Genomic DNA, 16119 nt, shown 5'->3' with positions numbered 1-16119 from the left:
AAGTTAAATAATTTACACACACACTCAGTGTTGGCCTAACTCTGATTCCATTGAAATTAATGGGAATTATTTACCATTGGCTTCAATGGGAGCAGAGTTAGACCAATGCTGAGTGCTCTTGAAAATACCACTGCATAGAGTACAGATCCTAGACCGGGGTAGGCAAATTTTTTGGCCCAAGAGCCACATCTGGGTATGGAAATTGTATGGTGGGCCATGAATGCTGATGAAATTGGGGGTTGGGTTGCAGGAGGGGGTGAAGGCTTGAGCTGGGGGTGTGGGCTCTGGGGTGTGCCAGAAACGGGGAGTTCAGGGTTCAGAAACGGGGAGTTCAGGCTCTGGCTGGTGCTTACCTCAACTGGTTCCCAGAAGCAGCGGCATGTACCCCACTCCGGCTCCTATGCAGAGGCATGGCCAGGCACCTCTGTGCACTGCCTGGTCCACAGGTGCCACCCCTGCAGCTCCCATTGGCCACAGTTCCTGGCCAATGAGGGCGGCGATTGGGGCAGGGGCAGCATGTGGCTGCCCCTATGCATTGGAGCTAGAGGGGGGATATGCCACTGCTTCCAGGAGCCATGCGGAGCCATGGCATGCATGGAACGGGGCAAGCCCCGGGAGCTCAAGGGCTCGATTAAAACATCTGAAGGGCCAGATGCGGCCCCTGGGCCATAGTTTGCCCACCTCTGCCCTAGACACTAGGCCAGATTCTCCCAAATGAGCCAGTAATGAGAAGTGTAAATCACACCTCGTCTGAGCTATCTAATCCTCTGAACTCAGGAAGGTGAGATGGTGCTGCAGCTTTCACCCTGCCTTATGGTTTTCTGCTTGTGGGGGTAAGGAGCTTTATTTTTTGGCCAGAGCTTTACAGGAGATTTATCAGAAGAAGCTGCTGGGAGTACACACTGAATTGACTGTCCTGCCCACACTCCCTTCTCAGCCGGTGCTGCTCACAATTTGGGTTCTGCAAACCCACATATCTACAGGCCTTTTAGCAGAGGGAAAGCCGTGGCTGCTCTCCACAGCTGGAACATTCCCAAGAGCGGCCCAGAGCCTGCAGTTACAGTGGTGGAAGACAGGGCTGTACATCTGGTTCTGTACGTCCAGCATTATGGCAGGCCTTTGGCAATTCGTCAATTAGTATTCACTTGAAGACCAGAAAAGGCTTATAAGCGCCAAAAGCTCAAGTAGAAATTAAGGGGTGCATAGTCTTGAGAGCAGGACCTCTGTACACAGAAGTGAATTTTACCAGCAATATATTGCCTGTTGGATGGGAAGAGCTAATATTTTTTGATGAAGATGATGAACTTTTTCCCTGCATAAAAAGAATACTGTCGGTAAAAACACTAGAATCAGAGTGGGTGAGAATGCTGCTTTCACCCTTCCTTATTTGAGTGGAGATAATGGGCAGGGACAATAAATCATTTTCTATCAGGAGAGAGCGTGAGAGTGAGCAGCATAAGCGACATGACTGCCTGTTTGCAATTTCCCTTCCTTAAAAGAGACAGCTCTAAATTGCTCACACCCCTGCAAGTCTAATAGAAGAAAATGGTGTGAATGTCTGGCTCACAATCCATCAGAAAACTAGACTGACATTTCCTATAAAACATCCTCCAGCACCTACAGTAAATGCGGCACTGACAACAACGTGGAACAAACGTTCTAAATTCACAATAGTAACGATTTCTGTGGTTAAAATAAACGTTTTTCCTGATTGGCTATTTGTCAACGGTGGAAATATTTCTTTGAACCAGACAACAATAACGCTGACTGAAAAATAAAATCAATCTTAGTACAACGGGGATACCAACCAAGATAAATAGCATGTGACCAAGCACATGGGAATTGGTGTGCTCCTTTATTCCTAAAGCTATGCTTCTAAGATATTTTCCAGGGTCAGTCTTATTCTATTTCTTCCTTTGCTCTGAGTTAACAATATTTTTACCTGGAAATATCCTTTGTTTAAAAATCCCCCACTTGTGGCTTTTGCACATAGATTCTGTGGTATTGTGAGAGCCATCCAGGTTCTTTTACGGATCCTGCAAGTTGTGCAGGTGCTTCATTGTTCCTTGAAAGCAGGGGAAAAAATGGACCCATCTTTATGTGTGGCTTCCTCCTTCCCATTTGCCAGACTAGACCCTTACCTCCATTTGTGGCTTGCCCTCTCCTAAGCCCTCATCAGCCCAATATGGTACCCTGCTTGCCACCCCTCACATCATGACTATCTGCATCTGGTCTTTTACTCACTTAATAAAGTTTATAGCTGTTCGGTATAAGTGCTAAGGTATAGCAGCTCATTAGGCAGATGGGACAGACAAACACCAACTCATTAGGCCATGAAGACATCATAATGTACGTAATTAGTATCTAGTAATTCCAGCCTCACCCCCGAAAACTAGTTTAAGGCACATCTCCTTTCCAGGACCAACTGAATACATGGAATTTGGGGTATACATGTCAAGCCATTTGGGAGATGTGAAAACGCACCACACACACTAAGAAATAAAATTAAGGATATATTCCAAGAGTTAACTCCAATTAAGAGTTGAACCTCCATCTTTCTCAGAAGTTTTCTCTGATTCATCCCCAGACTGAAGATCTTGCAGGTAGAATTTCAAGCAGATCAGTTTCATTCTGGCAAAGTGAGGGCTGGGTGGGTAAAAATCGCACATCGTGCTAATTACTTTCTCTTCACGAAAACAACAAGGAGTCTGGTGGCACCTTAAAGACTAACAGGTGCATCTGAAGAAGTGAGGTTTTTTACCCATGAAAGCTTATGCCCAAATTAACCTGTTAGTCTTTAAGGTGCCACCGGACTCCTTGTTGTTTTTGTGGATATAGACTAACACAGCTACCCCCTGATACGTGTCTATTCACACACTCACGGGCCTAATAAAACCTTATGAATAAACGAGATGCTTTTCAGCCTTATATATTTCAGAGTGATCAATGTAACAATATAGCATAACAGATCTCCCACTATCCCACTCAACGGGTGGCAGCCTGTGGACAACAAGCTTCAGAATGTCTTGTAAAATCAGCAGACATGACAGTCACAGGAACTATACTGCAATGTGCTGACGGGCAAGGTGCTAAAGAAAGAATTTCAGGTACAGTCCTGCCATCTGGTATTCATATTTGTACTCAGGGTTTAGAGAGATGAAAATCAAACAAAGCTCAAGCCAAGTACATTTAGAATGACAACGAACAATGCATATCGCTCAGCCAAAAGGGGACATTTTATAGTAGGTGTCTGTGTATTTGGCTAGTACTAAGGTATTATAAAAACAACATACAACCAAACCTGGGCTATTTTAAGGCTCTGGTGACAAGTACAAAGCATTCAGACTTTCCTTTCATAAGATTAAAACCACAGCTCAGTATTTACTTATCTAAAATTCTTATAAGGCCCTCATTTCCAAAGTACCTGAGTGCCACACTATATTAATGTGTTTATCCTCACTAGACCCTGTGTGGTAGGGCAATGCTATTCTGCCCATTTTACAGATGGGGACCCCTGGCACAGAAAGACTAAGTGACTTGCCCAGGATCATACAGTAAGCCCATGGCAGAGCAGGGAATTGAACCTGGGGTTCCCATGGCCCAGGTTAGCACCTTAAATACGGGACCATCCTTCCTCTATTCACTCATGCACAGAACATCACAGAGCAGATTCTGTGCCCTATTCCTCTCCCTTCGTGCCACCTACGTGCCACATACGGCTGGAGACTTGTTGCAACTTGATACCACATGAAATTTTGATTAAAAAACTAAAACTGTATAAAATTAACATGGCACATCTTAAAAGGATTAAAAACTGGCTAACTGATGTGTCTTAATATAGAATTGTAAATGGGGAATTGTCACCAAGCATGTGTGTTTTCAGTGGGATCCAGTTGGTTCTTGGCCCTATGCTATTTATCATTTTTATCAATGACCTGGAGCAAAACATGAAATCACCAGTTAACTTTTGCAGATGACACAAAAATTGGGGGAGTGGCCAAATAATGAAGGGGACAAGTCACTGATTCAGAGCAATTTGGATTACTGGGTAAACTTGGCACAAGCAAAAAATATTCATTTTAATATGGCTAAACGTAAATGTATACACCTAGGAACAAAGAATGCAGGCCACACTTACAGAATGGGGGACTCTTTCCGGGGAAGCAGTGACTCTGAAATAGATTTGGGGGTCATGGTAGATAATCAGCTGAACATGAGCTGCCAAAGTGACACTATGGCTAAAAGAACTAGTGCAATACTGAGATGCATAAAGAGGGGAACCTTGAATAGGAGTAAAGAGGTTATTTTACTCCTGTATTTGGCACTGGTGCAACTGCTGCTAGAATACTGGCTCCAGTTCTGGTGCCCACAATTCAAGAAGGATGTTGATAAATAGGAGAAAGTTTAGACAAGAACCATGAAAATGATTGAAGGATTAGAAAACCTGCCTTATAGCGATAGACTCAAAGAACTCAATCTATTTTAGTTACCAAAGAGAAGGTTAAGGGGTGACTTGATTACAGTTTATAAGTATCTATATGGGGAATAAATATTTAATAACGGGCTCCTTGAAATAGACAAACAAAAGCTAACACGAACCAGTGGCTGGAAGCTGAAGCTATACTAATGCAGACTGGAAATAAGACATACATTTTTGACAGTGAGGGTAATTAACCATTGGAGCAATTTGCCAAGGGTCGTGGTGGTGAATTCTCTATCACTGACAATTTTAAAATCAAGATTGGATGTTTTCCTAAAAGATCTGCTCTAGGAATTATTTGGGGGAAGTTCTCTGGACTGTGTTATACAGGAGGTCAGACAATATGATCACAGTTGTCCCTTCTGGCCTTGGGATATATGAACTCTCGAGCTACGTAGAGGAACGCAATCGAAGCTGAGAGATTCACATGCTTTCAAAAATCCAGCCAAAATACTTAATTTTATTCTTAGTGAAGAGTGATAGGTGACATTAATTTTATGCAAAACATACAGAGAAAAAAAATTGATTTTCTAAATATAGAAATCCATGAGCTCCTCTGTGCTAAAAAGGAAACTAGATATATATTTTGTTTCTAAAGCCCTGATTCTGCAAACAGTTAAGCACTTTAGGGGGGAGAGCAGCTCAGTGGTTTGAGCATTGGCCTACTAAATCCAAGGTTGTCAGTTCAATCCTTCAGGGGGCCACTTAGGGATCTGGGGCAAAACTTGGCCCTACTAGTGAAGGCAGGGGGCTGGACTCAATGACCTTTCAAGGTCCCTTCCAGTTCTAGGAGACTAGTAATATCTCCAATTATTATTATAAGCATGAGAGTAATTTTACTCATATAAATTCAATGAGACTATTTGTGGGTAAAATTTACCCTGAGGACAGGGCCCACCCTGGACTTATGTACCATTGAAGTGCCACTTTGAGAACTTATGTGGGAGTTAAGGGGTGCACAATCCTTGCGCCCTCTGCACAGGGATGAATTTCACACCCTAATTATAAAGTTACTAATGTGTGTGAATGGTTGTGGAATTAGAGCCTAAATAATAATAAATAATAATAAAATAACAACCACCAGAAACTGTTTGATTCCACCCACTTGCATGTATTACCTGGAGCCAACTCTCAAAATTCACTACCCTTATTGAGACCAGTCCTCCACTAGCACATATGAATGTGCAAATGAGTTCACTGTTACCTCTTTTGCATGCACAACTGCACATTTGGATGCGCACATTTGAGATTGACATGAGACATTTAGGTGACTAGTTAGGAAAACTCAGGGCTTGGCTACACTTGCGAGTTACAGCGCATTGAAGCAGTTCCAGGTGCCCTAACTCACTACCTGTCCACACTCGCAAGGCACGTAGAGTGCTCTGACTCCAGGGCTAGAGTGCTCCTAGTACTCCACCTCAGTGAGAAGATTAACACTTGGTGTGCATTGGCTGAAACGCCCGGGTATCAGTGTGAACGAGTGTTGCATTACTACGCTCTGATCATCCTCCGGAAATGTCCCATAATCCCCTTAAGTCAAATGGCCACTCCTGTCATTGTTTTGGAATCACTGCAGACATGCCAATATGCCCTTTGAAAGCTCCATTTCTGACAGCCAGCTGCTTATCGGCTCTGAGACAAAGCAACCATTACTGTGGAATGCTGTGTGTGCAAGAGAGAGGTTGCGGGGAGGGAGTCTGTTGCTGTCTGAACTTACAAGACAGCATGCTGACATGCTCTCAGCCCCCCTAATACCCACTCTCTCTCCCCCCACATACACACAACACACTCCCTGTCACACTCCACCCCACTCCCTCATTTGAAAAGCATGTTGCAGCCACTTGCATGCTGGGATAGCTACCACAATGCACTGCTCTCTGTGGCCGTTGCAAGAGCTGCTAATGTGGCCATGCCAGTGCGCTTGCAGCTGTCAGTGTGGACAGACTGCAGCGCATTCCATACTGCGCTCTCCGAAGGCGTAACTCAAAGCGCTCTACCATCTGCAAGTATAGCCAAGCCCTCAGCCTTTGAAATGAGAACGCATCTTTTTCTCCTCTAAAAAAAGAAATAGATAAAAATAAATGACCAAACCCAAACTACAATAGATTAAACATTCATGTAAAACAAAGACCGAGTCATCCACCAAGCCTCAAAGAAAGCCTTGAATTGTACTTTTCTTAATTAAATCTGTGACTGATTCCTCCTACACAAATAAGTTGTGGGATGGATCAGCTAATAAGCATTCTGAGTTAATTGTCTTCATCAAGTGATGATTCGTACAAATGATACTATCAAAGCAGTAATAATATACTTATTGATTAAATTAATCTCTAAAAGACAGTTTAAATGAGTTTAATTAGCAATGCATGACACTGCTAAAAACAACCTTGTAACCCATCCCCAGGGCTTGAAATGATGGCAACACACACAAAATAAACGTTTGTTCAAAACAAACATCATATATAGTTTCCTGGAGCATCTCAGTAAGTCTCTGTGACCAACCGTGAAAATCCATACAACTCTCACACACAAACAGTATGATGCATATTAAAAGCAAATGGTTTCCTTGCACTTCAAACATTCACTAAAAAACATACCCACAAACACTTTTCATTTAAAAAACAAAAGTGGGAGTGGAAGTCTTCTGAATAGATTTTTTTGCCGAATTTTGCAAACGCAGAAAGGGCATTGTTACAGCTCCAGGAACCTGAATAAAGCCCAGCCACTATCCAGACCCAGTGTGTGGCACTCCTTGTGAGAGCTGGTACCTGTTATCCAGCTGCCTATGCCCATAGCTTAAATGTACCCTCTCCCAGAATCCCACCAGAATCCCTTCCAATTTACTGGTTAAGTCTCTCAAAAGGCACATTTTGCCTAACGCATATAACACCGAGTTTGCACAGAATTCTAACACCCTTGCTCTTTCACCTAACAACTAAGCACAAGAAAGTACAGATCATTTAGAAAACAATAAGCCACCTAAATGCAGTGCCCACCATTAGCTCACCATTCCCTTGGGAGTCCCTGGGGGCAAGCAGGCAGGGTTCCCTGGCTCAACAAGCTTCTACATGCTGGGCTGCTTCTCCCTCAAATTGAGCTGGAGAAGAATGGTCCCCTGAATAAAGCAGCTCCTGCCCTTTTATAGCTTTTAGCCCCCTTTGAGGGGTGACATCCTGCTCAGCCACCGCAGGTGACTTAACGGTAATTGCCAAGGCGACCTCTCCTCTGATAGACCAATTCTCCTGGTTAGAGAGAGCTATTTTTAGAGCTATTCCATTTCAATAGGAGTGCACTTTAAGTCAACAACCCTCTTTTCTTATACCTTTGTCACCAGCCTTTGGAATTTCAATTCACCATGAAGGCAAACAGACAACGGAGGAGGCAAAGGGGGCTGCACATTCAAAATAGAGCTTGCACTTTGACAAAACTGCAAAGTGTTCATAATCATACACAGAATTCATGAGTTATACAGACAGATTCCCCAAATCTTCACTGGCACGGAGAAAAGTCTGTGCATGTTGAGGAGACTGGTTATTTGAGGGAATTGGGTAATGTGTTATAGATTCTCACAGGCCTATATCACTGGACTAAATCTCTCTCCATTAAGCAACGAATGGAAAACTCATATTAATTTGTCATATTGCTGGCCACCTCAGGAAAGAAGCTACCAGAGCAAATGTCCCTCTCACCACTAGAGGTAATGGCAGTACTATGGCAGATAAGAGAGTTTTGATAGCAAATTTTTGATGTTGGAAAATTGGATTTGTGATGAAACCTTTCATGAAAAGTATGTGCTTAAGTCCTTTCCTGCACCGAGGCTGGAACTGCATACATAACATACAACCTTGACATTGGTAAAGGCTCAAATCTACCTCTGAAGTCAAGGGGCGTCCTGAGACCACATTCAAGGGCTTTATATTAGTGAAGTGAAAATGTCCGCAGAGTTCAAAAGCTGACGCACTCTTACAACTGCCCTTCGCTCAGACATCTAGAGCTTTGATATTCTCCAGCCACAGCAGGTAGAGCTTGTGACCAACTCTGCTGTTGTGGAATAACTGTGAAGGGCAGAATTTTGATAAAAAAATAGCCTGCTACGGAAGGTATTTGTTGCTAACTCTGGGGAAGACTGTTCAGATATACAGGCCTGGCATGCGGCCAATGTGCTAAGACCTAGCACTGGGATAAATCAACGGCCAGGAATAGCTTGACATACATACATACATACATACATAAATGCTGTTGAAAACATCTCCATTGAAATATTACCCTGAACTCCTGTGCCTAGTAGACACCACCATTTTCTCTACCAAGAACAGGCTGACAGCGATTTTATTCTTTTGGGTTTTTTTAGTGCTGCCTCAGGATATGAAGTAGTCGACTTTAGGGACAGGGAGAGAGACTAAGCACAAGATGTGAACTCCTTCTAGAGTGACTGTAGAGATAAAAGGAATGATAGTAATACAAAGAACAATCTGTACTCCATGCCAGGGCCAGGTTTACCCTGCAAGCAGAACAAGAAATTGCCTAGGGCAGGAAGAAATTAAAGGCAGCAAAATGTTTAGTGGGTTTATTATTATTATTGAATGACTACAGGGTAGGAGGATGTTTTCTACTTGGTAGAGGGCAGCAAAAACCCTAGTGCTAGGGTTGGGTTATCTGCAGCTCTAACTATGATATAACTTTTTTCTCAGAGTGAACCACTTAACTAATCTGTCAATGCTCTCATTTGAACTAATTAGTAACAGCAAGTAAATAGATTTCTTTTATTCCATTTTATAGCCATATGTACTGTACATATAACTGGACATATTTATAAATCAGATTATCATAAAGCACACATTCTTTTAAAATATAGGACAAGATAAAAACTTATTTTTTTACTGTTATCTTTTTTTTTTTTAGATCACCTTCATTTAATTGTACCATAGAACAGCGTTTCTCAAATGTGGCCACCATGGCTGCATGCGGCAACCAGGCGCTTTTCTTGCAGACACAGTCTCCTGGGCAGTGATGGGGGAGGGAGGAAAAGCAGTGCCCCCTCCCCTGAGGCCACCAGCATGGGAGACACAAATGCTGGAGGAACAGGTTGCTAGTGAGTTCCCCACCTTCCCTGGGGTGGTGGGCAACAGGCTCCAGCCCTTAGTTCACCCCCATCCATTCTCCCTTGGCCGCCACTGCCTCCCCCATCCATTCTCCCCATTGCTTCTGGCCTCCAATGCCTCCCTACCCACCACCCCATCCAGCACTTAATTTGTCCCTGGGCTTGCCAGGGCTGAGTAAGTCTGCTGCTGTGAAAAGTGATATTTATACGTTTATCAATATCAGTTTTCACAGCAGCAGCTTACTAGCTAGCAAGTCTTTAAGAAAGAAACCAGAAAAGCAAAATAAACAACAACAACAACAAAGACAAGAACATACCCTTAGTTGTGTTTTCTATTCTGTTTAGATCCAGTAAAGAATAGAGATAAGTATACATTATTTTTATTATTGAGTGTGCAAAAAAATCTCAGCATAAATAAATTACAATGATTTGGACAAGTATATGTGCATATTTAGTTGTCTTTCCTAAACTTAATTAAGAATTTTAGTTAAAACTGTCAGAGCGGCCACCAGCAAGAGTTGGTAGCTGCACTCTGAGGCCACCAAAACATTTGTTGTGAGAACCCCTACCATAGTATGTTTAACTGATGTTTTTGCTGGATGTCTGAAGTGCTGGGCTTTGTGGTCTATTGTCTAATTTTTGTACTTTATAACAAATGTATACATGCACCCAGGAACATGTGATGGGTTTTTTAGTAATAGAAATATTAAACTATATTAAAATACAGCATGATTTTCAGAAAGAGGGTGGAACTTGCATCATCACCAAAGAGAAAACCATTATCTTCTGACTTGTAAATGGAGTCACTTTTGAGCTGAGAGGCATTGAGACAGAGTAAACAAAGAACCACACAATTACTTTTTGACAACTGCCACACTTTAGACTTATTCAGCAACCAATCAAACATTTCATATTAAGATAAACTTTAGCAATAGTTTCTGAGGATTAATAGGTGTTATAAGCATATTATAGATGGTTGTAAGCCAGAATTTAAAACAATTTATTGGTAGGGAGGATGCTATAACAATCTATAATTAATGAACCATTTATTCAAATGTTAATTAACTATTTATTAACCCTGTATAAATGATTTATAAATGGAACCTTGATATAAAGTGCAAACCAAACCAACTGTGACAAGACCCACCATTCTATTGAATTTAATAGCAAAACACCAATCAACTTCACTGTGAGCAAGACTGAGCCCAAGTGGTGTAACTGTAATCTTTACATGAAGGCCAATATTTTCAAAAGTGACTAGCAATTTTATTTACCTGCAGTTTTGGATGCTCAACTTGAGACACCTTAAGGGAGGCTGATTTTCAGAGGGGACGTGCCCGGCACCGTTTGAAAAGCAGGCCTTTAAAAAAATGTCATAAGTTTTGAGCTCCACATGTTTATACACCCAAAACCACTAATTACTTTTGAAAATCTTAGCCAGAGCGTGTATATATAATGAGTGTGCGCGCGGATATATACACATGGGAAAAAATAAAGATTAGGGTACAGGTGGTGGGAATTTTCAAAATCGTTCAAGTAGAGATATTCTAGCTAACCTTTTAATAGATCCACAATGTAAAAAAAAAATATTACATCTCTGATCATTGCTTGTACTTGCAACAACTATCTGACTTTTCTAGCAATCTCCATTGAAATCCTCTAAGACTAAAAAGATGGGTTGAATTATTAACTAGGAGAAGAATAGTTTTACTAAATACTATACCATCTCTGTCAATCGCTGAATGATAGCAACACAAAAACATGAAACAAACAAATGAAGGTGGTTACAAGAGAGTTTGATATCTCTAGACCAAGGGCATCAGTTGCATCCTCATGGTGCAATAATTACCCTATAAGGAGTGGAATTGCGTGGCATATTTAAGGCCTTTATCTTCTATTCCCTTGTTTAAATGAGATTTCTATTCTCCACACCCAATAAAAACAGATTTTATAAATTGCTTTTGATTGTCTAGCAAAGCAAATATCATCTGGAAAATCTATTAAATAAACAATGACTTTTCATTTTTTACACTCATTCAATTTTTCAATTATGAGCAAGTTTCAAGTCTCTCCCACTATCAGCTCCTTAATCTAACCAATAGTATGTTCTAAGCCCAGGCTTGATTGGATCTCCATAGACTCTGTCACTGCAAGTTTGTTTGCAAGCACTGAAATCTTTTGTCTATGTACCACTTTGTGATATATTATGGATAGGGCCCTATCACATTCACGGTGCATTTTGGTCAATTTAACGGGTCATGGGATTTTAAAAATAATAAATTTCATTATCTCAGCCATTTAAATCTGAACTTTCATGGTGTTGCAATTGTAGGGGTCCCATATAGAAATTGTGTGTGGGGAGGGGTGGGGTCGCAAGGTCATTGTAGGGGGGGGTTGTGATATTACTACCCTTACTTCTGTGCTGCTGCTGACAGCGGTGCTGCCTTCAGAGCTGGGCAGCTGGAGAGTTGCAGTTGCAGGCTGGGAGCCCAGCTCTGTAGGCAGCAGCACAGAAGGGTGGCATGGTATGATATTGCCATCCTTACTTCTGCCTTGCTGCTGGCCTTCAGAGCTGGGTGCCTGGCCAACAGCCACCACTCTCCGGCCACCCAGCTCTGAAGGCAGCACAAAAATAAGGGTGGCAATTCAGCAACCCCCTTAAAATAAACTTGTGATCCCCCAGCAAGTCCCTTTTGGGGCGGGACCCCCAATTTGAGAAATGCTGGTCTCCCCCGTTATATCTGTATAGTATTGGGTAAAAGCACGCAAAAGACCAGATTTTACAGGGGGTGGGAAGACCAGATTTCACAGTCCGTAATGCATTTTTCATGGCTGTGAATTTGGTAGGGCTCTAATTATGGAAACAATCAAATCATTAAACCACATCTAATATCTTTATAGTAATGAATTGAAGTTGCACTAGAAGACATTGTAAGCAAGAGTTTCTTGTCTAGTTTATTATGCCAGTTACTGAAAATACGCCTATTGATATATCATAATTAAAATGGGTTACACCAGTTTATACATGCACTTTATTATGTGGCTGTTAAATGTCTGTAAAAGATGTTTTAGCATTCAAATCGTGCTTGTGGTATTCACAATGAGCAGTCCCATCACCTTCCATGAGACTATTTCTGTGAGACACAAAGCATGACAGTGGATTTGATATTTCGCATATCTATAATTTGTTACCATTAACTGATGCTAGAGACCTGATCCAAAGCCCACTTAAATAATTGGAAACGCTGCCTTTGGTTTTAGCAGCCTTTGCTCCATATCCAAATGTTGGGGGACAGGAGAAAATATATACTCCTAATATGTAACTAAATGTTTTCTGGACTCTTTCTTTAAGGTGCCACTGAAAGTATCATGTGCTCGATTGTAATCCAGATTTTAATTGATTTTGGTCTTTAAAAAAGATACTTGTGTATGCATTTTTTAAAAATACAATTTCAAGAAAAATTGCACAGAACAGTAACAATTTCACAAACCTTGATTCCTAGCTCTATGTTCTCTCCTCCATATACATCCATTCCAGGATCCAGAAGACCTATTTCTCCAAAGAACTTCCTATTTACAACAAATGAACAGCCAATCATGGCAGGTGTCCTGCAGGAAGAGGAAAAAAAAAAAATCAATAGAAACAACATTATCAGCAATGCAAAATTTGTAGTTGTCATTTTCCTTTTTTTTTTTTTTTTTAAAAAGGACTGTAGATTTATTTAATCAATGGCAGTTATCCAATACCTAAAATAAGGCCTGATCCTGATCCCACTAGAGTCTTTGGAAAGCTCCTATTGACTTCAGTGGGGCCTGCACTGGGTAGTGCCACCAGCTTCCCAGTAGTAAGCACTATGCTTGTAGAATTGGAACATTATTTGGCAGATATTATTTTGCGACTGAAGTAAGACTGCACAAAATTCAACTGCTAAACTGCCTATATACATTAAAGGGAGCAAGCGAAGTTCTGAGGTTAAGGCACTGAACTTAAGCTCAGCCACAGACTTCCTGGGTGACCTTGGGCAAGTTACTTAATGTCTCTGTGCCTCAGTTCCCCGTTGGTAGAGTAGGACTACTACTACCTTCCACTCTCCCTTTTTTCTCTTGTCTATTTAGAACGTAAGCTCTCCAGGATAGTAATTCTTTTTTTGCTATGTATTTGCACAATGACTAACCAAATGGCGCCCTGATCGTGGGTGGGATCTGCAGGGTGGATATAAATGACAACAAAAATAATATAATTCCAGAGAGGGAAATATGCCTCACTAATGAATAACAACAACAATCATGTGGCAGAAGCAAATTCATTAAAAACATTAGACAAAAAATTTGACTCCAGAATCCTGCAAAAGTTCTTGCTCTCTAATTGGTGAAGCAAATTTATTACTCTCAGCCTCTGGAAGGCCAGCCAAGCTCAAGGTATCCATTAAGAGAAAAGGATGAAGAAAAATGAGTGTGTGTCAGGGACTGACATTAACATATGCACAAAATGATATAGAAGAAACACAGTCCCACTGGATATTTTCCTAATAACTATAAAACATTAAGGGCATTCATAGGTAGGTGTATTTACTGCTGGTGCCAGTTTTCTTTCTTCTTCAATAACTAGGATAGAACAACTGTAAATATTGTTTGAAAACACTGGGGCAGATCTTCAGCTGATGTAGATGGTTCACTGGAAACAAGGGAGCTATTCTGATTTATGCCAGCTGAGGATATGGGCATGGTTGAACAGAACCCCATCCCGAAAATTATGATTTACCACACAGCATGTGGCTTAAAATAACTAGATTGTTATGCTCTTACTACTTTGGGGTTTGCAAACCTATTGTGGTTGTGGTATATGGAAAGTTGAATCCTCTGGGATATTTTCCACTGTAAAATGGAATAATAAAAGACACTCCCCCTCGCTCACCATCTAATCTAGACTTTGATCCTAGCTGTAGAAGGAAAGCCTGGACCCCTTTTGGATATCAGCAAGGAAAAAATCTAACATGACTGTAGTATTTAGAGGTGCAAAGAGTCACCACAGCACCTCAGTCTTAAATTATTCCCATACACAAACGGAGCTCTGTCCCCAGCATCCTTTGGGGTCAGGAAATAAGCCTAGTATTTAAGAGGTGGTATTGCCCTCACCAGGGTGAAATTCAACCTTGAACAGAGGGACAGCACAAGCCTATGCAGCAGTTAACTCCTACTTAAGCCCCATGAGTAAGCGCATAGGCCTTGGGTTGCACAGGGAAGACTTTCACCCCTTAATGCAAATTCTATCATGTATGATCATTAGAAAACTCACTGTGTTTCCCCATGAGCACGTTGTTTCCTATAAGGCAGTCTAGTCTTGCGGTAAAAGCCAGTCAGCAGGAGTCAGGATGTCTGGCTTCTATTTCCAGCTCGACCACTGATATGCTTTGTCATACTTAACAAACATGCTTTAAGTGAGGCAAGTCACAGAACCTCCCCGTGCCTCAGTTTACCAATCTATAGAGTTGCTATTTACAGTATTTCTCTACCATGCTTAGGGCCAGATAGTGACACTCACGTTTGGTTTTCCTTATACCACGAGTCATCCCATGGGAGTCATTCGGAGGCAAATACCACTCTACTTGAATAAAGGTACCACTTGTTGACCCATAGATGGTATGAGGCCTAATTCGTTTTTGTTAATTATCTGAGATCCTTGGATGAAGGGTGATATGTATTAAGTGCAGATTATTTCTATTATAAGATTTAATGTAGAATCATAGAACAATTGGCATATTACATTGGTAAATACAGGAACTATCAATACTCTACCTTAAATAGACTCTTTTTCAGGCAGCCACCTGATCCTTAGTTTCAATAAGCAGTACAATATTTCATGATTTGCTCTACTCTAGTACTTAAGAATTCTATTTCATTACTTTAGTGGTAGCAAGATTATTACCTTTAGCAGAAACAATTTGTTTTGAAATGATACTCACATTAGAGATACCAACATCTAATAGCTCCATCTTCCTGGATTACCATCAGGAATTAAACTAAAGGAAAAGTCACACTTTTTCTGTCACAGAATGTGCACAACCCCTTTTTCTCTTGTGTCTTCTGAACTGGGAAGCTGGCATGGACACTTTGGATCTCTCTACACAGCAACTAGACTCCCGTGGCTGGCCTGTGCAAACCAACTCAGGCTCACGCTGCGGGTCTGTTTCATTGCCGTATAAACTCCAGGACTCAAGCTGGAGCCTGAGCTCTGAGAGCCTCTCGCCTTGCAGGGTCCTAGAGCCTGGCCTCAAAGCAAGCCCAAAAATCAGCACAGCAATGAAACAGCCCTGCAGCCTGAGCCTGAATTGACTGGCATGGGCTAGTTGCAGGTGTCCAGCTGCTGCGGGATCTAGTTATGGGGGCACTGGAGCCTTTTGCTTCTACATCAAATTTAGTTTAGGTCATTAGTGACAGAAAGATACTAATTAGTTCTGGTCAAAAATTTTCCAGTGAAATTGTTTACCAATGGAAAATGGTGTTGTTTACAAAACAACATTTTTTGACGAAAAACTGA

At 41.5% G+C, this 16119-nt stretch overlaps 1 protein-coding gene across 1 annotated transcript in view; it reads right to left on the bottom strand.

The window, feature by feature from the left end:
• The window catches only part of GALNT17 (polypeptide N-acetylgalactosaminyltransferase 17), a 286464-nt gene that overhangs the window by 76411 nt on the left and 193934 nt on the right, over positions 1–16119 (bottom strand). The window contains exon 6 of the mRNA XM_075073937.1: positions 13073–13190. Coding sequence (XP_074930038.1) covers positions 13073–13190 — 118 coding nt within the window. The remainder of the gene's footprint in view (positions 1–13072; positions 13191–16119) is intronic.

Source organism: Chelonoidis abingdonii, chromosome 20 (genome assembly GCF_003597395.2).
Source record: "Chelonoidis abingdonii isolate Lonesome George chromosome 20, CheloAbing_2.0, whole genome shotgun sequence".
Classification (NCBI taxonomy): Eukaryota; Metazoa; Chordata; order Testudines; family Testudinidae; genus Chelonoidis; species Chelonoidis abingdonii.
This window is presented reverse-complemented; position numbering and strand designations above follow the sequence as displayed.